Source organism: Zophobas morio, unplaced genomic scaffold (assembly GCF_036711695.1).
Source record: "Zophobas morio isolate AGI-343-1 ecotype UQ-CSIRO unplaced genomic scaffold, CSIRO_AGI_Zmor_V1 ptg000004l, whole genome shotgun sequence".
NCBI classification, from domain to species: domain Eukaryota; kingdom Metazoa; phylum Arthropoda; class Insecta; order Coleoptera; family Tenebrionidae; genus Zophobas; species Zophobas morio.
In genome coordinates, this window is record NW_026972109.1 from 280,378 (window position 1) to 305,689 (window position 25,312).

The 25,312-nt window shown below is 36.8% G+C and overlaps 3 protein-coding genes across 5 annotated transcripts; 2 read left to right on the plus strand and 1 right to left on the minus strand.

Annotated features, from left to right (window-relative positions):
* Positions 1-7,029: 7,029 nt before the first annotated feature.
* On the plus strand, positions 7,030-8,754 carry LOC135136503 (3-oxoacyl-[acyl-carrier-protein] synthase, mitochondrial). Of its 2 annotated transcripts, none has more exons than XM_064065824.1 (2): positions 7,030-7,087; positions 7,300-8,754. In XM_064065824.1, exon 2 carries the CDS (start codon positions 7,321-7,323, stop codon positions 8,578-8,580), a length of 1,260 nt encoding a protein of 419 aa, XP_063921894.1. In that variant the 5' UTR covers positions 7,030-7,087; positions 7,300-7,320; the 3' UTR covers positions 8,581-8,754. The 2 variants fall into 2 exon arrangements, with proteins under 2 accessions (XP_063921894.1, XP_063921884.1); XM_064065814.1 differs by having other exon boundaries at positions 7,033-7,245.
* On the minus strand, positions 8,605-18,585 carry LOC135136492 (gametogenetin-binding protein 2-like). Of its 2 annotated transcripts, none has more exons than XM_064065801.1 (7): positions 18,264-18,585; positions 17,931-18,121; positions 17,507-17,650; positions 17,206-17,456; positions 16,985-17,153; positions 16,073-16,904; positions 8,605-9,072 (listed from the first exon to the last, which is right to left on the minus strand). In XM_064065801.1, the coding sequence occupies exons 1-7, from the start codon at positions 18,414-18,416 to the stop codon at positions 8,872-8,874; spliced, it is 1,941 nt and encodes a 646-aa protein (XP_063921871.1). In that variant the 5' UTR covers positions 18,417-18,585; the 3' UTR covers positions 8,605-8,871. The 2 variants fall into 2 exon arrangements, with proteins under 2 accessions (XP_063921871.1, XP_063921863.1); XM_064065793.1 differs by having other exon boundaries at positions 16,073-16,910; positions 18,264-18,582.
* Positions 18,586-18,787: 202 nt separating this feature from the next.
* On the plus strand, positions 18,788-20,208 carry LOC135133839 (histone-lysine N-methyltransferase PRDM9-like). Its single transcript, XM_064062360.1, has 2 exons — positions 18,788-19,010; positions 19,069-20,208. Exons 1-2 carry the CDS (start codon positions 18,882-18,884, stop codon positions 20,182-20,184), a joined length of 1,245 nt encoding a protein of 414 aa, XP_063918430.1. The 5' UTR covers positions 18,788-18,881; the 3' UTR covers positions 20,185-20,208.
* Positions 20,209-25,312: the final 5,104 nt, after the last annotated feature.

Consider the following 25,312-nt stretch of genomic DNA (forward strand, 5'->3'; position numbering starts at 1 on the left):
CGAGTAGCACTTCAAAATTCGTTCATCAGATATGACCACCCGATTTACGTTTCAAATAATTCCGCGAGATTACACCACTTGTACTAGGACCGCACAGATAAATAATACTACGTAAATTTCACAACAAAATGTCTCAAATGGTCAATTTTTGTAGATAAATATAGATTTTGCAATTAAGGGGTGGGTGTGGCTTAATTATTGGCTTATTTTTCTACTTTAATACATATAGTTTTCTTTCAACAATACGAAACTTAAAACATGTTCCAGTTTTTTGTAGAAAAACAAGGATTTTGCAATTAAGCTATGTCCCTCGAATCACAGCGAATAAAAAAATCATCACAATTGAGATGGGGGCGGGTGGGCGGGGCTTATATTTGCCTTTTTTAACGCACGTAGCCTTCTTTTGACAAGAAACCTAGAGCATGTTTGAAATGGTAAATTATTGTAGAAAAATTTGGATTTTGCAATTCAGTTCAGCCCTTTGATCTGACAACAAATGATAAATTTATCACAATTGAGACAGGGGCGGGTGGGCGGGGCTTATATTTGCCTTTTTTTTAACGCACGTAGCCTTCTTTTCATAAGAAATCTAAACCATGTTTGAAATGGTAAATTTTTGTAGAAAAATCTGGATTTTGCAATTCAGTTCCGCCCTTTGATCTGACAACAAATGATAAATTCATCACAATTGAGACAGGGGCGGGTGGGCGGGGCTTATATTTGCCTTTTTTTTAACGCACGTAGTCTTCTTTTCACAAGAAACCTAGAGCATGTTTGGAATGGTAAATTTTTGTAGAAAAATCTGGATTTTGCAATTCAGTTCCGCCCTTTGATCTGACAACAAATGATAAATTCATCACAATTGAAATAGGGGCGGGTGAGGATTAATTATTAGCTTCTTTACGTATAGTATTATTTATCTATGTAGGACTGTCAAAATGCTATCAAACATCTACTTATGTGTATATATATATAGAGTAAATTATTTGCCAAAATCAGTCTTATTGTGGCAAGTAGTAGCCCCGCCCACCCGCCCTTTATTTTCTTACAGGGTATATCATTTGGCAAAATCAGTATTGTCTTGGCACTTTTTCATATTTTAGGAATCATGAAACGTCGAGAAAACATGAAATTAGCCGTTCGCCGAATGGACTCTATTACAATACTTCCCTAGCTTAGGCTCGAGAATTAAGTCACAATACGTAAATATGTACATATATTTTTTACGAGTCACTTTTTATTACTACTAAAAACTGAAATGAAATACATTTTTTTTGGAAAATAATTTTATTAAAAAGAAAAAATAGAGAAAATGAATACAACAAAACAAAATTAGAACATCGGTTTTTTATGGCTAAGGACTATCAAACGATTTTAGTATTCTGTAGTATTCAATATGAAATATAACAATAGGCGGAGCTTAAATTTTGCCTTTTTTCTGGATATACGTAACAATCTTTTCACAATATATTTAATGCGTTTAAAATGGTAATTTTTTGTCGGAAAACATCGATTTTACAATTAAGCTCCCCCCCTCGATCTGACAACGAATGAAAGATCCATCACAATTGAGATTGGAGAGGATTGGTGGGGCTTCACATATATAGTTTCCTTTCAACACCATGTTACTTAAAAACATGTTTCACATAGTCGTTTCTTGTAGAGAAATAAGCTTTCTGCAATAAACTCCGCCCTTCGGCTCAACACAAATAAAAACCTTATCATAATTGTTTTTCATAATCTATGTACGTAATATTTTCACGACAAGAAACTGAAAACATGTTTAAAAGTGTAAATTTGTAGAGAAGTGTAAGGGATAAAATTTACCACTTTCAACATGTTTTCAGTTTCTTGTTTTGGAGAAAAAACAATTTATATTAAGAAAAAAAAAAGAAGCAAAACATATGCATATAAGGATTTTGTTATCCTTTCCTGTTTTAAACACGTTTTAAAGGGATTATTTTGCATATTTTTGAATATTTCAAAGGACGATTCTGGGAAAACCATTGGAGTTATCGAAGAAATGAAAACGGATATGACTTCTGCGGCCCCAATTCTACAAGAAAATGTATTAACTGAAATTTCGAAAATTTTGTTGAAAATTGGTGGGAAATCGGGGTTATTTTGCATATTTTTGAATATTTCAAAGGACGATTCTGAGAAAACCATTGGAGTTATCGAAGAAATGAAAACGGATATGACTTCTGCGGCCCCAAATCTACAAGAAAATGTATTAAGTGAAATTTCGAAAATTTTGTTGAAAATTGGTGGGAAATCGGGGTTATTTTGCATATTTTTGAATATTTCAAAGAACGATTCTGGGAAAACCATTGGAGTTGTCGAAGAAATGAAAACGGATATGACTTCTGCGGCCCCAAATCTACAAGAAAATGTATTAAGTGAAATTTCGAAAATTTTGTTGAAAATTGGTGGGAAATCGGGGTTATTTTGCATATTTTTGAATATTTCAAAGAACGATTCTGGGAAAACCATTGGAGTTGTCGAAGAAATGAAAACGGATATGACTTCTGCGGCCCCAAATCTACAAGAAAATGTATTAAGTGAAATTTCGAAAATTTTGTTGAAAATTGGTGGGAAATCGGGGTTATTTTGCATATTTTTGAATATTTCAAAGAACGATTTTGGGAAAACCATTGGAGTTGTCGAAGAAATGAAAACGGATATGACTTCTGCGGCCCCAAATCTACAAGAAAATGTATAAAGTGAAATTTCGAAAATTTTGTTGAAAATTGGTGGCAAATTGGGGTTATTTTGCATATTTTTTAATACTTCAAAGGACGGTTCTGGGAAAACCATTGGAGTTATCGAAGAAATGAAAACGGATATGACTTCTACGGCGCGAAATCTACAAGAAAATGTATTAAGTGAAATTTCGAAAATTTTGTTGAAAATTGGTGGAAAATTTGCATATTTTTGAATATTTCAAAGGACGATTCTGGGAAAACCATTGGAGTTATCGAAGAAATGAAAACGGATATGACTTCTTCGGCCCGAAATCTACAAGAAAAAAAAAACTGAAAACATGTTTAAAAGTGTAAATTTGTAAAGAAGTGTAAGGGATAAAATTTACCTTTAAACATGTTTTCAGTTTCTTGTTTTGGAGAAAAAACAATTTATATTAAGAAAAAAAAAAGAAGCAAAACATATGCATATAAGGATTTTGTTATCCTTTCCTGTTTTAAACACGTTTTAAAGGGATTATTTTGCATATTTTTGAATATTTCAAAGGACGATTCTGGGAAAACCATTGGAGTTATCGAAGAAATGAAAACGGATATGACTTCTGCGGCCCCAATTCTACAAGAAAATGTATTAACTGAAATTTCGAAAATTTTGTTGAAAATTGGTGGGAAATCGGGGTTATTTTGCATATTTTTGAATATTTCAAAGGACGATTCTGAGAAAACCATTGGAGTTGTCGAAGAAATGAAAACGGATATGACTTCTGCGGCCCCAAATCTACAAGAAAATGTATTAAGTGAAATTTCGAAAATTTTGTTGAAAATTGGTGGGAAATCGGGGTTATTTTGCATATTTTTGAATATTTCAAAGAACGATTCTGGGAAAACCATTGGAGTTGTCGAAGAAATGAAAACGGATATGACTTCTGCGGCCCCAAATCTACAAGAAAATGTATTAAGTGAAATTTCGAAAATTTTGTTGAAAATTGGTGGGAAATCGGGGTTATTTTGCATATTTTTGAATATTTCAAAGAACGATTCTGGGAAAACCATTGGAGTTGTCGAAGAAATGAAAACGGATATGACTTCTGCGGCCCCAAATCTACAAGAAAATGTATTAAGTGAAATTTCGAAAATTTTGTTGAAAATTGGTGGGAAATCGGGGTTATTTTGCATATTTTTGAATATTTCAAAGAACGATTTTGGGAAAACCATTGGAGTTGTCGAAGAAATGAAAACGGATATGACTTCTGCGGCCCCAAATCTACAAGAAAATGTATAAAGTGAAATTTCGAAAATTTTGTTGAAAATTGGTGGCAAATTGGGGTTATTTTGCATATTTTTTAATACTTCAAAGGACGGTTCTGGGAAAACCATTGGAGTTATCGAAGAAATGAAAACGGATATGACTTCTACGGCGCGAAATCTACAAGAAAATGTATTAAGTGAAATTTCGAAAATTTTGTTGAAAATTGGTGGAAAATTTGCATATTTTTGAATATTTCAAAGGACGATTCTGGGAAAACCATTGGAGTTATCGAAGAAATGAAAACGGATATGACTTCTTCGGCCCGAAATCTACAAGAAAAAAAAAACTGAAAACATGTTTAAAAGTGTAAATTTGTAAAGAAGTGTAAGGGATAAAATTTACCTTTAAACATGTTTTCAGTTTCTTGTTTTGGAGAAAAAACAATTTATATTAAGAAAAAAAAAAGAAGCAAAACATATGCATATAAGGATTTTGTTATCCTTTCCTGTTTTAAACACGTTTTAAAGGGATTATTTTGCATATTTTTGAATATTTCAAAGGACGATTCTGGGAAAACCATTGGAGTTATCGAAGAAATGAAAACGGATATGACTTCTGCGGCCCCAATTCTACAAGAAAATGTATTAACTGAAATTTCGAAAATTTTGTTGAAAATTGGTGGGAAATCGGGGTTATTTTGCATATTTTTGAATATTTCAAAGGACGATTCTGAGAAAACCATTGGAGTTATCGAAGAAATGAAAACGGATATGACTTCTGCGGCCCCAAATCTACAAGAAAATGTATTAAGTGAAATTTCGAAAATTTTGTTGAAAATTGGTGGGAAATCGGGGTTATTTTGCATATTTTTGAATATTTCAAAGAACGATTCTGGGAAAACCATTGGAGTTGTCGAAGAAATGAAAACGGATATGACTTCTGCGGCCCCAAATCTACAAGAAAATGTATTAAGTGAAATTTCGAAAATTTTGTTGAAAATTGGTGGGAAATCGGGGTTATTTTGCATATTTTTGAATATTTCAAAGAACGATTCTGGGAAAACCATTGGAGTTGTCGAAGAAATGAAAACGGATATGACTTCTGCGGCCCCAAATCTACAAGAAAATGTATTAAGTGAAATTTCGAAAATTTTGTTGAAAATTGGTGGGAAATCGGGGTTATTTTGCATATTTTTGAATATTTCAAAGAACGATTTTGGGAAAACCATTGGAGTTGTCGAAGAAATGAAAACGGATATGACTTCTGCGGCCCCAAATCTACAAGAAAATGTATAAAGTGAAATTTCGAAAATTTTGTTGAAAATTGGTGGCAAATTGGGGTTATTTTGCATATTTTTTAATACTTCAAAGGACGGTTCTGGGAAAACCATTGGAGTTATCGAAGAAATGAAAACGGATATGACTTCTACGGCGCGAAATCTACAAGAAAATGTATTAAGTGAAATTTCGAAAATTTTGTTGAAAATTGGTGGAAAATTTGCATATTTTTGAATATTTCAAAGGACGATTCTGGGAAAACCATTGGAGTTATCGAAGAAATGAAAACGGATATGACTTCTTCGGCCCGAAATCTACAAGAAAAAAAAAACTGAAAACATGTTTAAAAGTGTAAATTTGTAAAGAAGTGTAAGGGATAAAATTTACCTTTAAACATGTTTTCAGTTTCTTGTTATGGAGGAAAAAAATTATATTAACAAGAAAAAAGAGGCAAAACATAAGCCCCACCCACCCACCCTATCTCAATTGTGACGCTCTAACTTTATTCGTCGTTAGTCAAGAGGGGCGGAGCTTAACTGCAAAATCCGTATTTTTCTACAGTTTCTACCATGTGATGGTTTTGCTCAGAGAAAACTATATGTATTAAGTTAAAAACAAAAACAAAAGATAAGCCCCACCCATCCGTCTGGGTCTCAATCGTGCTGAATGTTCCATTCGTTGTCAGACTGGGGGGTGGAGCGTAATCATGGTAGAAGGAGACATGGTATAGGCATACGCATCGGGTGTGACGTCAAGTGGGGTGAAATTAGCGCGAAATTTAAAATACAATTCGTTATCCGACAACTAATTGACGTATTGGACAGAGCAATGACAACTCAAGCTGAAATTCCCTAGACTTCCCTAGCGAAGCTCACAAGAATCACAAGGTCGTTGATGCCACCTAACGTCACAAATGGATGCGCAGACCATTTTTAAATTGGTACATCGGATGCCTATACCATGTCTCCTTCTACCATGGAGCGTAATTACAAAATCCTTTCCTGTTTTAAACACGTTTTAAGTTTCTTGTTGCGAAAAGACGACTACGAATGTTAAGAAAAAAGGGTAAAATATAAGCCCCGCCCACCCACCCTATCTCAATTGTGATGACTTTCTTTATTCATCGTGAGTCAAGAGGGTGGAGTTTAAAATCGGCCCAGTAGTTTCGGACATTATCTGTCTAATAAAAATCCAGACAGACAGCAGACAGACAGACAGACAGTTGGACGGACAGATAGACACGAAAAAACGCTTACGCTCGGAAGTAATATTGACAGCATTGTCAACATGTCAATTTACAGTTGCTAATTTTGACATCAGCGTTGCTAAAAGCCAGTGAAAAGATGGAATCCACTAAATTGGTGCCCAAAATTTGAATTTGACATCAGGTACGCCATAATAAAATCTTAAATATGTTGCCAACCTGACAAAAAATGCTAAACATTAATAGTCACTCCACTCACACTGCATTATATATTTTTTTATTTCTTAGTTATTTTTTGAAAATATTCATCCCAACTAATTTTTTAACCAAGGATTAATAATAATTGTCATTATAAATTTCAAGAAGGGTCAAAATGGTTTAAAATATGGACAAACTAGACAAGTGAGATTATTCGCTGAACGCATTTTTGCCTACAATTTTTAATTTTTGGGACATTTTCGTTCAGTTTTTTTACTTGGTTTAAATTAAAATGATCCCATTTAGGCATTAGCGGGGTGTTTTAAGCTTTCATAGAAAAAAAAACACACTTTTTTCATAAAAATGTTATTATGTTGCTTAAACACAATCGGTGTATGTGTGGTTGCCTACTTTACAGGAGATCTGAGCACATAACCTACAATTTTACAAATCTTATGTAAATCATTTTTAAACCCTTAAAACGCTCTCCTTTGCTTTAATTAACCTTAAAATAACCAACTACTTGCTTCTCAAGCTTTACCTGTGTTTAATTACGTTGTCATTTCGTTAATTCCACCAAACGTGAACTTTGTACAATGTGCTCAATATTCCAAAGTGCGAAAACACCGCTTTAAATCACCACTTATCCACTAATTTAACTGATTTAAGGTGTCTAAATAACCACCAACAATGCAAAGACGCGTCGTCGTCACAGGAATCGGAGTAATCTCCCCCGTGGGCACCACCGTCCAACAAGCATGGAAAACCATCCTCGAAGGAAAATCCGGCATCCACAAACTCGGAAAAGACTTCGAAACCCTACCTTGTCAAATCGCCGGCCTAATCCACGAAAACGGCGAACGAATCCACCTCTCCAACTACTACACAAAGACTGAACTCAAATCCATGGGCCCCGCCACCGCCTACGCCCTCCTCGCCGCCAAAGAAGCCGTCGAAGACGCCAACCTCCAAAATGCCGACGCCCCCACGAAAACCCGCACGGGCGTCGCCGTCGGGATGGGCATGGTGGACCTGGACGACATCTGCAAAACCAACGACGCGCTGCGGAAGAGCTACAAACAAGTCAGCCCGTTTTTCGTCCCTAGAATCCTCCCCAACATGTCGGCGGGGCAAATCAGCATAAAGTACGGTTTCCAGGGGCCTAATCACGCCGTGTCTACGGCTTGTGCGTCCGGGGCGCACGCCATTGGGGACTCGTTTCGGTTTATTCGCCACGGGGACGCCGACGTTATGGTTTGTGGAGCGGCGGAAGCGTGTATCTCGCCACTGGCGATCGCGGCGTTTTGTAGACTAAGAGCTTTGAGTACGTCGTTTAATGATAGCCCGGAACGGGGGTCCAGGCCCTTTGATAAGTTGCGCGAAGGGTTTGTGATGGGGGAAGGGAGCGCGATTTTGGTTTTGGAGGAATTGGAGCACGCGATTGAGCGGAAAGTTCCGATTTATGCGGAGATTTTGGGGTATGGGTTATCGGGGGACGCGTCTCATTTGACTGCGCCGCATTCGGACGGGGCTGGGGCGATTTTAGCGATGCAGAGGGCTGTGGAGGATGCTAAGATCAAGTTGAGTGATGTGGGGTACATTAATGCGCATGCGACTTCCACTCCAGTGGGGGATGCGATTGAAATTAAAGCAATAAAAAGTTTGTTTGGGGGGCATGCCGGGAATTTGGCGGTGTCGTCTACGAAAGGGGCGCACGGGCATTTGTTGGGGGCTGCCGGGAATTTGGAGGCTGTGTTTACGGTGAAAGCGGTCCAGGAGGGTGTATTGCCCCCCACGGTTAATCTAGAGACTGTGGAAGAGGAGGGTGTGAATTTGGTGGCTTTAACCCAGCAGAAGTGGGTTGGTACTAACAAAAGGATAGCCCTGAAGAACGCTTTCGGATTTGGGGGTACAAACGCCTGTTTGTGTATATCTCAGTTCTCGAATTAACACATAAATGTAATGAGCAGCCCAAACATTTATGGTTTTTATTGTTTTTACATAGAACAAATGTGATTTAATATATCAACTTTATCCAAAACAAACTGTTTCAATAACAATAATCCATAAAATGGAATGTATCGAATATAGTAACAAAACGTACATATACTAGACTTCAATTCATTCGCTGTTTCTCTACATTAAAAAAAAAGCAAATGTAAACTCAAGTGAACATAAAATACGTCCAATCATATAAAACTCCAGCAGATAAAAATGAACAATAAAAATAAAACCTTTGTATCAATTCGACGCATATTTCGTTTGAACGAGTAAGCGAGGCACTGGCAACGGACCATACACACAGAAGTCTATAAATCTCTTCTTCAAGGCTTCTCGTAGTTCTTGGCGCTTCTCGACTAAGTGTTTATGGCTGTTTTCGAATTCCCAGACTTCTTCAGGGGTTAACTTGCAGTTGTTGTCGTCTTCGTCTTCGCTACAACCCTGGAATTTACACAATTGGAATTACACATGTGTCAAGATCCACCAACACCGCAATTTACATCACTGACATGTTTTGTACAATTTTTAACGTGCATTTCTAATTTCTGAGCGACGTTTCGTAAGCAAAAAAGAATCTCTTCAGATCTGCCTAAAATTGTGTGTCAAGACTAAGTTTGAACTGGAGAATTCATTTCCGCTATTAGTTGTTGAATGAATTCGATTTCAATTGAAATCCCGTTTCAATAAAAAATCTCAAAAAATATTTTTTGAGTTCACGGGTTCACAATTTCAAAACCGTTCAAGATTCCGAGTTGGGGTTGGTACCACTCGATTCCCTGGACTTTTCTAATCACGTCCAACGATTTTTGGGCCGAATAAGTGAACCGTTCGGTCTTGAGAGACCGATAAAGCAGACAATGTCATTTTTCTATAGGCGCCAACATGAAAAAAATCAAAAAAATTCAGGAAAGTCCGCCGGTTAATTCTGAACCCGCATTCGTGTTCAGGAGATTCCAATTACTAAAGAGACTAATTTTCAGAGCGATGCAACTCTAATTAACCGAGATAGTTGGAACTAGTCGAAGTCCAAAATTTTCGCCATTACGGAAAATAAATAGCAAAAATGAATCTCTACAGATCTGCCTGAAATTGTGTGTCAAGACTAAGTTTGAACTGGAGAATTCATTTCTGCTATTAGTTGTTGAATGAATTCGATTTCAATTGAAATCCCGTTTCAATAAAAAATCTCAAAAAATATTTTTTGAGTTTACGGGTTCACAATTTCAAAACGGTTCAAGATTCCGACTTGGGGTTTGTACCACTCGATTCCTTGGAGTTTTCTAATCACGCTCAACGATTTTTGGGTTGGATAACTGAACCGTTCGGTCTTGAGAGACCGATAAAGCAGACAATGCCATTTTTTTCTAGGCGCTAACATGAAAAAAATCAAAAAATTCAGGAAAGCCCGCCGGTCAATTCTGAACCCGTATTCGTGTTCAGAAGATTCCAATTTCGAAAAAGACTAATTTTCAGAGCGATGCAACTCTAATTAACTGAGATAGTTGGAACTAGTCGAAGTCCAAAATTTTCGCCATGGAGGAAAATAAATAGCAAAAATGAATCTCTTGAGATCTGCCTAAAATTGTGTGTCAAGACTAAGTTTGAACTGGAAAATTCATTTCTGCTATTAGTTGTTGAATGAATTCGATTTCAATTGAAATCCCGATTCAATAAAAATCTCAAAAAATATTTTTTGAGTTTACGGGTTCACAATTTTAAAACGGTTCAAGATTTCGAGTTGGGGTTTGTACCACTCGATTCCTTGGAGTTTTCTAGTCACGTTCAACGATTTTTGGGCCGAATAAGTGAACCGTTCGGTCTTGAGAGACCGATAAAGCAGACAATGTCATTTTTCTATAGGCACTAACATGAAAAAAATCAAAAAAAATCAGGAAAGTTCGCCGGTCAATTCTCAACCCGCATTCATGTTCAGGAGATTCCAATTACTAAAGAGACTAATTTTCAAAGCGATGCAACTCTAATTAACCGAGATAGTTGGAACTAGTCGAAGTCCAAAATTTTCGCCATTACGGAAAATAAATAGCAAAAATGAATCTCTTCAGTTCTGCCTAAAATTGTGTATCAAGACTAAGTTTGAACTGGAGAATTCATTTCTGCTTATTAGTTGTTGAATGAATTCGATTTCAATTGAAATCCCGATTCAATAAAAAATCTCAAAAAATATTTTTTGAGTTTACGGGTTCACAATTTTAAAACGGTTCAAGATTTCGAGTTGGGGTTTGTACCACTCGATTCCTTGGAGTTTTCTAGTCACGTTCAACGATTTTTGGGCCGAATAAGTGAACCGTTCGGTCTTGAGAGACCGATAAAGCAGACAATGTCATTTTTCTATTTGCGCTAACTTGAAAAAAATCAAAAAAATTCAGGAAAGTCCGCCGGTCAATTCTGAACCCGGATTCGTGTTCAGGAGATTCCAATTACTAAAGAGACTAATTTTCAGAGCGATGCAACTCTAATTAACCGAGATAGTTGGAACTAGTCGAAGTCCAAAATTTTTGCTAAAAACGAACATAAGGTGTACAAATTAATCAATTCCGATCTGCCTGAAATTGAGTGGCGACACTAACTTCAAAGTGAAGAATTTATTTCTGCCATCAGTTGTTGGATTAATTCGAATTCAATTGAAATCGCGGTTCAATTAAAATCTCAAAAAATATTTTTTGAGTTTACGGGTTCACCATTTCAAAACGGTTCAAGATTCCGACTTGGGGTTTGTACCATTCGATTTCTTGCAGTTTTTTAGTTGCGTCCTACTATTTTTGGGCAGGACAAGTTACCCGTTCGAGTCTGAGGGACCAATAAAACAGACAATGCAATTTTTCTATAAGTTGTAACATGAAAAAATCAAAAAAAATCAGGAAAGTCTACAGGTTAATTCTGAACCCGAATTCGCGTTCAGGAGATTCGAATTACTAAAGAGATTAATTTTCAGAGAGCTGCGACTTTAATTAACGGAAATAGTTGGAACTGGTCGAAGTCCAAAATATTTGCTAAAAACGAAAATAAGGTGTACAAATTAACGGTCTAGGACAATTCGGCGCGGCCGACTTGGCGCGGCCAACTTGGCGCGGCCGATTTGGCGCGAGACATTTTGGCGCAGGGACACTTTGGCGCAAGCCATCTTGGCGCGAGCCATCTTGGCGCGAATGAACTTGCACCGAGAAAAATAGATATAAATATACAAAAATTGCACCCGTTGTTAGCATAACCTAATTTTTATAGTCTCCAACGCGGGGAGGGGTAATGTCAACTTTTTAATGGACACACGGGCGCTTCGCGCCCTGCACCCCATTATAAACATACTCCTAAACGTGGAACTTCTTGCTCCGTGGATCATTTAGTTATTGGAATTTGTGCGAATTAAAATGTGTATTTGGTTGCCTACAGGGTGCCAACCAAAGTACGAACAATAAATATTTTTTATATTATATACCCGTACTCGCGTCAAGATGGCTCGCGCCAAGATGGCTTGCGCCAAAATGCCCCTGCGCCAAGTTGGCTTTGCGCCAAAATGGCTCGCGCCAAGTCGGCCGCGCCAAGTTGGCCGCGCCAAGTCGGCCGCGCCAAATAGTCCCATCCCGACAAATTAATCTATTCCGATCTGCCTGAAATTGAGTGGCGACACTAACTTCAAAGTGAAGAATTTATTTCTGCCATCAGTTGTTGGATTAATTCGAATTCAATTGAAATCGCGGTTCAATCAAAATCTCAAAAAATACTTTTTGAGTTTAAGGGTTCACCATTTCAAAACGGTTCAAGATTCCGACTTGGGGTTTGTACCAGTCGATTCCTTGGAGTTTTCTAGTCACGTTCAACGATTTTTGGGCCGAATAAGTGAACCGTTCGCTCTTGAGAGACCGATAAAGCAGACAATGTCATTTTTCTATAGGCGCTAACATGAAAAAAATCAAAAAAATTCAGGAAAGTACGCGGGTCAATTCTGAACCCAAATTCGTGTTCAGGAGATTCCAATTACCAAAGAGAGTAATTTTCAGAGCGATTCAACTCTAATTAACCGAGATAGTCGGAACTAGTCGAAGTCCAAAATTTTCGCCATTACGGAAAATAAATAGCAAAAATGAATCTCTTCAGATCTGCCTAAAATTGTGTGTCAAGACTAAGTTTGAACTGGAGAATTCATTTCTGCTATTAGTTGTTGAATGAATTCGATTTCAATTGAAATCCCGTTTCAATAAAAAATCTCAAAAAATATTTTTTGAGTTTACGGGTTCACTATTTCAAAACGGTTCAAGATTCCGAGTTGGGGTTTGTACCACTCGATTCCTTGGAGTTTTCTAGTCACGTTCAACGAATTTTGGACTTGATAAGTTATCAGTTCGGGCCTGAGGGACCGATAAAGCTGACAATGTCATTTTCCTATAGGTCGTAATACGAAAAAAATTTTAAAAATTCAGGAAAGCCTGCAGGTCAATTCTAAATCCGAATTCATATTAAGGAGATTGGAATTACTAAAGAGACTAATTTTCAGAAAGCTGAGACTCTAATTAACCGAGATAGTCGGAACTGGTCGAAGTCCAAAATTTTCGCCATTAAGGAAAATAAGGTACAAAAATGAATCTCGTCCGATCTGCCTGAAATTTAATGTCGAGACTAACTTTGAAGTGCAGAATTCATTTTTACCATTAATTGTTGGATTAATTATATTTCAATTGAAATCGCGTTCTAATTAAAATTTCAAAAAATATTTTCTGAGTTTACGGGTTCGCTATTTCAAGATGGTTCAAGATTCCGACTTGGGGTTTGTACCATTCGATTCCTTGAAGTTTTCTAGTCGCATCGAACGAATTTTGGACTTGATAAGTTATCCGTTCGGGCCTGAGGGACCGATAAAGCTGACAATGTCATTTTCCTATAGGTCGTAATACGAAAAAAATTTTAAAAATTCAGGAAAGCCTGCAGGTCAATTCTAAATCCGAATTCATATTAAGGAGATTGGAATTACTAAAGAGACTAATTTTCAGAAAGCTGAGACTCTAATTAACCGAGATAGTCGGAACTGGTCGAAGTCCAAAATTTTCGCCATAAAGGAAAATAAGGTACAAAAATGAATCTCGTCCGATTTGCCTGAAATTTAATGTCGCGACTAACTTTGAAGTGCAGAATTCATTTTTACCATTAATTGTTGGATTAATTATATTTCAATTGAAATCGCGTTCTAATTAAAATTTCAAAAAATATTTTCTGAGTTTACGGGTTCGCCACTTCAAGATGGTTCAAAATTCCGACTTGGGGTTTGTACCATTCGATTCCTTGAAGTTTTCTAGTCGCATCGAACGAATTTTGGACTTGATAAGTTATCCGTTCGGGCCTGAGGGACCGATAAAGCTGACAATGTCATTTTCCTATAGGTCGTAATACGAAAAAAATTTTAAAAATTCAGGAAAGCCTGCAGGTCAATTCTAAATCCGAATTCATATTAAGGAGATTGGAATTACTAAAGAGACTAATTTTCAGAAAGCTGAGACTCTAATTAACCGAGATAGTCGGAACTGGTCGAAGTCCAAAATTTTCGCCATAAAGGAAAATAAGGTACAAAAATGAATCTCGTCCGATTTGCCTGAAATTTAATGTCGCGACTAACTTTGAAGTGCAGAATTCATTTTTACCATTAATTGTTGGATTAATTATATTTCAATTGAAATCGCGTTCTAATTAAAATTTCAAAAAATATTTTCTGAGTTTACGGGTTCGCCACTTCAAGATGGTTCAAAATTCCGACTTGGGGTTTGTACCATTCGATTCCTTGGAGTTTTCTAGTCACGTCCAACGAATTTTGGGCTTAATTTTTCCATTCTCACTTATAAAATTCCACTTTTTTCCACCATTTTCGAAAACTACCTAAAGAAATGCCTTAGTAGATTTCGGCATCGAAAAGTTATTTCTGGCTTGATTTCTTCGAAAATTCCCAACCTTTTTCCAAAATCGCCCATATGAAATAAAGCAAAATTTGGAATTTTGAAAAAATTTTAACTTCAAAGAAAATATTTTGAGAATCTTGCCCGAGGTCATAAACATGCTCTACTTTTCCAATAAGCATCTCTAGAGATCTACATCCCAGAATTTTATGTTGATTTTAAGGCAGTTTTTCCATACCCTCTCCATCTATGAAATTTTTTCTCGGCTACCTTCGAAAATTGCCAAATGTGATTTTTACGTAGATTTCGACCTCTAAAAGTTATTTTCGGTTCATTTCAAACTTGGTAATTTTTATAATTAAAAAAAATTGAAATCGAATATTTGGGAAGTTTTTGTTGATTTTAAGGCAATTGTTCCAAACGCTCAATTTTTTCTGGCTTCATTTATTCGAAAATTTCCACCAATTTCCAAAATCGTCCAGACGTAATATTTAGGATTTTGAAAAAAAAAAAAAAAGCAAAGTGAATATTTCGAAAATCTTGCCCCAGGATCATAAACATGCTCTATTTTTTTAATCACTACGTCTTGATCTACATCTCAAATTTTTTCTTGATTTTAAGAGAATTTTTCCATATTCATTTATGGAAATTTTGACCTTTTCTCGACCATTTTCGAAAATTTCTTAATGTGATTTTTCGTAGATTTCGATCTCCAAAAGTTATTTGGAGTTTAACTTCTTCAAAAATCCATACAATTTGTCCAAAATCGCCAAAATTAAACTTGGTAACTTTTAGGATTTAAAAGAAAATTGACTTTGTAATAGAATTTTGGAATGTCTTGGCGCTATATTTTTCAAATCAGAATTTTTAGTTGATTTTTAAGCCAGTTTTTACAAACGCTCAATTTATTTACACTTCTCTCCCCTATGAAATTTTCTACCTCTTTTCGATCAAATTCGAAAATTCCGTAAAGAGACGTTTTTGTAGATTTCGACTTTTAAAAGTTTTTTCCGGCGTCATTTCTTCGAAAATTCCCACTGTTTGTCCAAACATTTTAGAATTTAGAAAAAAAAAATTCAAAGCGAATATTTCGAAAATCTTGCCCCTGTATCATAAATTTTATAATTTTAGGTTGTTTTTCGATATTAATCCTTTATGGAATTTTCCATCTATTTTCAACGACATTAGAAAATGACCTAAAGACATTTTTCGTAGATTTCAACCTCCAGAAATTATTTTCGGCTTCATTTCTTCAAAAATTCCTACCATTTTTCCATTATCATACCACCAAAAGTGAGAAAAATGTCAGAAAGTGGACGGCCAAAAATCCAAATTAAAGTGCCATCACAAAAAAAAGGCAAAAAAATCATGAAGATCCGTAGGTCAATTGTGAGTGTTCAGGAGATTCGATTTAGTAAAGAGACTAATTCTCAGAAAACCGTAACTGTAATTAACCAAGAGTCTATATCTGTGCTTTATGAATCCGCCCGTATTTTATTTATTTATTTTTTTTAACTGGCGAGTACCGATTGAGAGTAACTCACCTCCAACATCTGCTGTAAACTCAGCTGCGCCCCATACTTAATCGCCGACAGCGACTCGCTCTCATGCTGGCAGCACGTATCATAACAAGCCAACTCCGACCCCTCCGGCGAGCTCGAGATGCTCGAAAACAGCGACATCGTCTCGTAGCAGCTGTTGCTATTCTCCGACGTGTAGTCGTACTCCGGGTAATGATCACTCGACGACCCGTTAATAGTCTTGAAATTGACCGCCGCTACGTAATTCTCGCACCTATACGTGTTCTTCTGGTTTCGCCTCTCGTTCTCGCATTTACAGCCATCTATCCACAGTTTTCGCGTATTGCACCTCGAATTCTCCTTCTCTCCGCAATTCCGAGCACAGCCACACTCACTACCCAGGTCCCCGTACTTGAGCAGCCCGTCAGCCAGGAGCTCGCAGCTGTAGTTCAGGTTGGCCTGATTCTGAGAGCACGAATAATTCCGGTTCAGACAGTTCGCGTCCTCGTAGTCTTTTTCGCATTCGTTGCAGTTCTCCTTGCCTTCTTGCTCCAGCGCCTTGCCCTTCTTGCGTTTTCGCTTGATTTTTTTTTGTTCTTTTCGGAATTGCTTCTGTTGTTCTTCGAGAGCGATCTCGGCGTAGAGGAGCTCGAGTTGGGAGAAGCCGCGCTTGCGCTCGACGGCGGTTTCGAAACTTCTGCTTATTGTGTCCACGGCGACGGCCGCGAATACCTGACAGGTACATTCTTCTTCGCGCATGCGCATGTAGATGCGGTGCAGGCGCTCGTACATGCAGATACCGAGGCAGGTGAGGACTTCTTCCTGTGCGATTTCTAAAGTTTTGGCGTGGCGTTCTCTGCGACTATGAAAGTGACAATTAAAATACATACAAAGAATCACGATTAACATTAAATTTGACTTTTATCATGTACATACCTTCCTAGGAGCTCGGGCTCGGCGCGACTAATCAATTTCATTATATATTCGGTGTTTATCGGTAAGTGGATGTGCTTATCTGGTAAACACCTCTTAATTCCTGCGTATAGTGACGTCACGTAACCTTTTTCCTTACACGGCTCTGACTCCTCCATTAATAAAGTGTACGCTAAAAAACGACTGCTCAGCCACTTCAGACCACGAACAATCACTCAACGAACCTTTCAAGACTTTCGTTCTACATTCGCAACAAAACCTGTGTTTGCGCAGGTACGTCTCAAGTGTGGCGTGAAGACTTGGTGCCTCAATGATACAAACGTCCTTTTTACAATCCTGTTGCATGCAAGCCCACACATCCCTCCATACGGGGGTCAGGGGGCGACTGCGCTGCGAGTCTAACGAGTGCAAAAGACACCTCAGACTTTTTTTGCTTCTTTTTGGTTGATTTTCGATTAACTTGGCCAAACGAATACTACAAAACGCGATTTTAATTGACTTTTTTGTAAAATTAATCAAACTTACGCGTGGTCATGAAAAATTGAACAGAGTATTTGAGGCATCATTTGTTTTCCATCTCTGATTGTAATCATACCATCAGATTTCACCATTAAAGGGTCTAGAGTGGAATGTCCCAATTTAAATAACTGATAATAGAGTCTCTCAACACTGCAAAAGTGAAAAAACGTCTTAGCGTCTATAAAATTAATAAACAAAAGGACGAAAACGGGAGACCTATTTTTCATAGTGTATGAAACGTCACAAGTCTTAAAAATACGTCATGACTGGGAAAAAATCACAAAAACAAAAAATAACAAACACAAAACAAAAAATTATCTCGTTTTTTAATAAACTTCTCCAAACCCAACTCTATTTTTTCACCAAAAAACAGAGTTCTGTAATCACATAACCCAACCTTGAGGTAGCCCAAAACCCCCAATCCACTCACCTCCTACGACAGCCAACACATGGCACATTTTGGTTCAGTACATCCATCAGTTCCGACTTGGTTATCTGTATTGAGGACTGCAGTTCCTTCTCGGTTAAAATCTCGCACTTGCGAGTGAACTCCTCCAGTTCTTTGCCTCGTATGAGCGGGTTGTCGCACACAAGACCCGAGCGCCGCAAATCCATAACCAACTAAAACACCAAAAAACCCTCAAACACGCATACTGAGCCCCAATAAGCCAAGTTGGGCACGTCGCAAGTGACGCTGTTTTACCACGTAACTGCGACAACTTTTACGTTTTTAGTGAAAATCTAGTACTACTATTCGCATTACCGTTAAGTTTTCATCAACAACAAGAGGTAATTGCCTCCTGCCCAAGGAATTTGAAGAACGGTAAACATCAACTAGCTTTGGCAATTTTTCTTTGTAACTCATATCTTCTGAAAAGCAATTAACACCAGTCTTGCAAATATTTTCTGTGTGCATGTGCTAATGATTTGTATGGAAATAACAACCACAGGGAAAACTCATCACACTAAGCACACCATTTTCCGTAGGGTTTGACGTTTGAAAAAACACTTCAGCTGTCATTTGTGAAACGAGGAAGTTAGGATTGCGTCACATAGATGGCGACGGGTTTAATCATCAATTAAAAAAAACTAACTGGAAATAAATCAATCAAAAAAACGATTATTCAAAGTTCGGTCACACTATTATTCGTGAAACGCACTAAATTAAAAAAACACACACAAATATTACGTAAATCGGTAACGCAACAGCGTCACCTATCGTCACCTAGCTAAAACAAAAAACCGATAATGCAGGACTCGGTATTAGCGACCAGCTCACCAGCTGTCACTCGCGGTTCCGTTGACAATTTATCACTTGTTTTCACGTAAGACACATTTTGTTCTCCTCTGCCTGGTTTTGAAGTTAATAAATGCCCAAACTATGGAAATTGACTTAATAAATAAGTGTCGAGTGTGTTTGGAGGGCGACAAACAAATGCATTTTTTATTTGACGAGTTCGACCAAGGGATTACCCTGCAGGATATTTTGACCAGTACGACGGGATTCCAGGTAATAAGTCACCCGAACACGTTACATAATCCCTTCTAAGTGTCTACTTCGCCCCCAGATTCAAGAAAACGACGGCTTTTCGCCCTACATTTGCCAGAACTGCACCTCAATAATCGTCGAATTTTATAACCTCAAAACGATCTATGAAGAGAACGAAAACCAGCTGAAGTCGCTTTTGGCGACCACGGAAACTAATTCGCTTGAACCGGACGAGTCCAGTCTAGACAAAGACGACGAAAAGAGCGACAACGAAAGCGACTACATAACTATCAAAGTCGAGTCGTTTAGTAGCGACGAGTCGAACGATTTTCAGTCAAAAAACGACGATAACTATGTGGTTTCGAGCAGCGCGGAAGGCGAGCCCGAAATTGGTGCTTCAGTGGACTATGACTTCCAAGAAATCAATACGTTTACGTGTCCGGAATGCGGCGACTGTTTTTTGTACAAGAACGACATCCATGCCCACATGGTTGCAAAGCATGATATAACAGAAATTGACTATGACGAGGTCTCAGAACCGTCGCTTTTGAAAGTGGAAAAACACCCGTCGTCGTACGTGAATAAATGCAAAGTTTGTAATCAAGCATTTGCTTCGAGTGAAGAATACAAAGAACATTTAGAAACCCACAAGAAAAACGTTTGTGATATTTGCGGTGTTGGGTTTATTAAAAAATCGTACTTGAAGGATCATCAAGAAATTCATTGCACTGAAAAGCGGCACGTGTGCAACTTTTGTAATAAAGCCTTCAAGAGAAGAACAGTTTTAGTGAAACATAGGAGGATCCACACACACCCTAGACAGTGTATTTGTGAAGTATGTGGTAAAGCTTTTAATGACAAAGGTACTCTTAAAACGCACATTATGCTGCTGCATGTCAGGGAACGGAACTACATGTGTTTGATTTGTGGGATTAAATTTCCGCTTAAAGGAACGTTAGAGAAGCACATCCGGCGACACCAAAATAAGGAACGGGAATTTTTTTGTACACAGTGTCCTTTAGGGTATAGGGATAAGTCAAGTTTGGACAGACACATCTACGTTAAGCACAGTGGGAGAAATGTCAAGGCCACTTGTAGCGATTGTGGGAAACAGTACACCACTATTGGTAATTTATTCAAACATCAAAGAAATTGTCACAGTGCTTCAGGACAAACTGTGGATGAAGCCATCTAAGCAAATATATAGTAATATATTTTTGGTAAAGGTTTTATTCAAACAACCTTGCGCCCTATGCATACCCAATATGTATTTTTGCTAAATTCAAAGTTCAGAGTTCCCACTGACGTTGCTTTTAGAGCTGAAAACTGTTGTCATTTATTGATGTTCAACTTTTTCCGCATTTAAACTACAAAAATATTCCATTCTAGACATGTTTTAAGTTTTTTGTTGTCAAAATAAGTCTACACTTACTGAGAAAACAATCGAAATGTAAGCCCGCCCACCCACCCCCTCTCTATTGTAATGATTTTTTTTTTCGTTGTGAGTCAAGAGGGCGGAGTTTAACTGCAAAATCCTTATTTCTATACGAGTTTTTGAGTATCGTGTTCAAAGAATACTATGTATATTAAGAAAAAAATAAAGCCAAAGATTAGGTCCCACCCATACCCGTCCCGATCTAAATTCGCAATTGTGATGAATTTTTCCTTCGTTGTCAGATCGAGGGGCGGGGCTTAATTGCAAGATCCATATTTGTCTACAAGAATTTACCATTTTAAACATGTTTTAAGTTTCTTGCTCTGAAAAGACGACTACATGGTAAAATATAAACCCCGCCCATTATAGTGTTATTCAAGGAATAATACTATGTATATTTTACGAAAAAATTAAAGCCAAAGATTAAGCCCCACCCATACCTGCCCTGATCTAAATAGTAATGAAGTTTTCATTCGTTGGCAGACCTAGGGGCGGAGCCTAATTGCAAAATGCATATTTCCCTACAAAATGTGGAAATTGAAAATCTAGAAAGCCAAATCATCGACATTTAGAAAAATTGGAAAATTGAAAATTCGAGAAATCGATTGAGACAAATCGAAAAATTAAGAAATCGGGACCAGAAGTCGAAACACTGAAAAATCTAAATGTCAAAAAATTGAGAAATCCGAAAATAGAAACAGAACTCGAATTTTGAGAAATAGGGAAATCAAATAGTCGAAAAATCGGGAAATTAAAAAATCGTAATGTCGAAAAATAAAAAATCTTATCTAAAAACTGAAAAATCGAGAAACCGGGAAATCAAAAAAAAAATGAAAAATCGGGAAATCAAAAAATCGAAAAATTGAAAAATCGGATTGAAAATATTTTGATTTTTATCATTTTTCGTTTATTTAATTTTTCAATTCTTCGATTTTCCAATTTTTAAGAATTTTTCCCAAAAAAATTCGTTTCGTTTATGAAGAACTCGATATGATGACCTCGTGTGACAGTAAAAGTAGTTAGGTAAATTAATTTTAAATGTAAAAATACAAAATTTTAGACATAACTCTAACCTCCAATTCACCAATTAAGTATTCTATTGTTCAAAGAACACTACATATGTATATATTAAAAAAAAACAAAGTTGAAGCCCCGCCCACTCACCCTGCTCTCAATTGTGATTAATTTTTCATTCGTTGTCAAACCGAGGGGCGGAGCATAATTGCAAAATAAATATATTCTTACAAAAATTTGCCACTTTAAACCAGTTTTGAGTTTCTAAGAATAAAAAAATCATCACAATTGAGACTGGGTGGGTGGGCGGGGTTTATATTTTTGTTTTTTTTTTCTTAATATACATAGTGTTCTTTGAACAACCCGATACTCAAAAACATGTTTGTAATTTTCCGAAGAGAAGTAAGGATTTTGCAGTTAAACTCCGCCCCCTTGGTTCACGGCGAATAAAAAAAATCATCACAATTGAGACAGGGCGGGTGGGCGGGCTTATATTTTGCCTTTTTGTTCTAATATGTGTAGACATCTTTTCACAAAAAAGAAAAACTGGAAAATTCCACCCCCTAAATGCAAATGCAAATCCATATTTCCTTGCAAAAATGTACCATTTTAACCATGCTTCTTGCTGTGAAAAGATGACTATGTATATCAAGAAATAAATAAGGCAAAATATATGCCCCGCCCACCCGCCCTATCTCAATTCTGATGATCCTTTTTTTTATTCATCGTAAGCCGAGGGGCGGAGCTTAACTGCAAAATCCTTATTTCTCTACAAAGAATTAAAACATGTTTTTGAATATCTCGTTGTTCAAAGAATACAATGTACCCTAAGAAATGAGAAGCACCACCCATACCTGGCCTGGTCTAAATATGTAGTAATGAAGTTTTCATTCGTTGCCAGACCTAGGGGTGGAGCCTAATTGCAAAAGCCATATATTCTTACAAAAATTTACCATTTTAAACGATTTTTGAGTTTCTAAGAATAAAAAAAATAATCACAATTGAGATGGGGTGGCCGGGCGGGGTTTATATTTTGCCCGTTTTTCTTAATATACATATTATTCTTTGAACAACGCTATACCCAAAAACATGTTTTTAATTTCTCAAAGAGAAATAAAGATTTTGCAGTTAAGCTCCGCCACCTTGGTTCACGGCGAATAAAAAAAATCAGCACAATTAAGATAGGGCGGGTGGGCGGGCTTACATTTTGCCTTTATATTTTAATAACTATGTATTGACATCTTTTCATAACAAGAAACTTAGAACATGTTTAAACTGAAAAATGTGTATAAGGAAATATCGATTTTGTAATTAGGCTCCACCCCATAATTGCAAAATCCATATTTTCTTGCAAGATGTACCATTTTAACCATGTTTCTTGTTGTGAAAAGATGACAATGTATATTAAGAAAACAATAAAGCAAAATATATGCCCCGCTCACCCGCCCTATCTCAATTCTGATGATTTTTTTTATTCATCGTAACCCGAGGGGCGGAGCTTAACTGCAAAATCCTTATTTCTCTACGAGGAATTAAAATATGTTTTTCAATATCGCGTTGTTCAAAGAATACTCTATATACCAAGAAATGAGAAGCTTTCATTCGTTGCCAAACCTAGGGGTGGAGCCTAATTGCAAAAGCCTTCTTACAAATTCTTACAAAATTTACCGTTTTAAACAAGTTTTGAGTTTCTAAGAATAAAAAAATAGTCACAATTGAGATGGGGTGGGCGGGCGGGGTTTATATTTTGCCCATTTTTCTTAATATACAAAATATTCTTTTAGTAACCCGATATTCAAAAACATGTTTTTAATTTCTCAAAGAGAAATAAAGATTTTGCAGTTAAGCTCCGCCCCCTTGGTTCACGGCGAATTAAAAAAATCATCACAATTGAGATAGGGCGGGTGGGCGGGGTTTATATTTTTCCCGTTTTTCTTAATATACATAGTATTCTTTGAACAACCCGATACTCAAAAACATGTTTTTAATTTCTCAAAGAGAAATAAGGATTTTGCAGTTAAGCTCCGCCCCCTTGGTTCACGGCGAATAAAAAAAATCATCACAATTGAGATAGGGTGGGTGGGCGGCCGGGCTTACATTTTGTCTTTTTGTTTTAATATTTGTAGACTTCTTTTCACAAGATGAAACTTAAAACATGTTTAAAATGGAAAATTTGCATAAGGAATATCGATTTTGCAATAAGGCTCCGCCCCGCAACTGCAACGTCCCTGTTTCCTTGCAAAAATATACCATTTTAACCATGTTTCTTGCTGTGAAAAGATGACTATGTATATTAAGAAAACAATAAAGCAAAATATATGCCCCGCCCACCCGCCCTATCTCAATTCTGATGATCCTTTTTTTTTATTCATCGTAAGGCGAGAGGCGGAGCTTAACTGCAAAATCCTTATTTCTCTATGAAGGATGAAAACATGTTTTTGAATATCGCCTTCTTCAAAGAATACTATGTATATTAATGAATGAGAAGCCCCACCCATACCATTATTTGGTAATGAAGTTTTCATTCGTTGCCAAACCTAGGGGTGGAGCCTAATTGCAAAAGCCATATATTCGTACAAAAATTTACCATTTTAAATGAGTTTTAAGCTTCTAAGAATAAAAAAATAATCACAATTGAGGCGGGGTTTATATTTTGCCCTTTTTCTTTAATATACATGGTATTTTTTGAAGAACACAATACTCAAAAGCATGTTTTTAATTTTTTGTAAAGAAATAAGTATTTTTCAGGTAAGCTCCGCCTCCTTGGTTCACGATGCATAAAAAAAGTCATCACAATTGAGACAGGGTGGATGGGCGGGGCTTATATTTTGCCTTTTTTTCCCTTAATATACATAGCCATCTTTTCACAACATAAAACTTAAAACACTTAAAATTTGTATAAGGAAATATTGATTTTGCAATTAAGGCTTCGCCCCATAATTGTGAAAATCATATTTCCTTGCAAAAATATACCAGTTTACATATTTTTAAATTTCTTGTTGTGAAAAGATGGTTATGGATATTAAGAAAAAAAAGGCAAAATATAAGCCCCGCCCACCCGCCATGTCTCAATTTTGATGATTTTTTTTATTTGTCGTAAGCCGAGGGGCGGATACTAATTGCAAAATCCATATTGCCTTACAAAAATTTACTATTTTAAAAGTGTTTAAAGATTCTAAGAATAAAAAAAATCATCACAATTGAGATGGGGTGGGCGGGCAGGGTTTTATATTTTGCCCGTTTTTAATAATATACATAGTATTCTTTGAACAACCCGATACTCAAAAACATGTTTTTAATTTCTCAAAGAGAAATAAGGATTTTGCAGGTAAGCTCCGCCCCCTTGGTTCACGGCGCATAAAAAAAATCATCACAATTGAGATTGGGCGGGTGGGCGGGCTTACATTTTGTCTCTTTGTTTTAATATGTGTAGACTTCTTTTCACAACATGAAACTTAAAACATGTTTAAAATGGAAAATTTGTATAAGAAATATCGATTTTGCAATAAAGCTCCGCCTCATAACTGCAACATCCATATTTCCTTGCAAAGGTATACAATTTTAACCATGTTTCTTGTTGTGAAAAGATGACTATGTATATTAAGAAAAAAATAAGGCAAAATATATGCCCCGCCCACCCGCCCTATCTTAATTCTGATGATTTTTTTTTTATTCATTGTAAGCCGAGGGGTGGAGCTTAACTGCAAAATCCTTGTTTCTCTACGAGGAATTAAAACACGTTTTTGAGTATCGCGTTGTTCAAAGAATACTATGTATATTAAGAAATGAGAAGCCCCATCCATAGCTGCATATAATACGTAGTTTCATTCTTTACCAGACCTAGGGGGTGGAGCCTAATTGCAAAAGCCATATC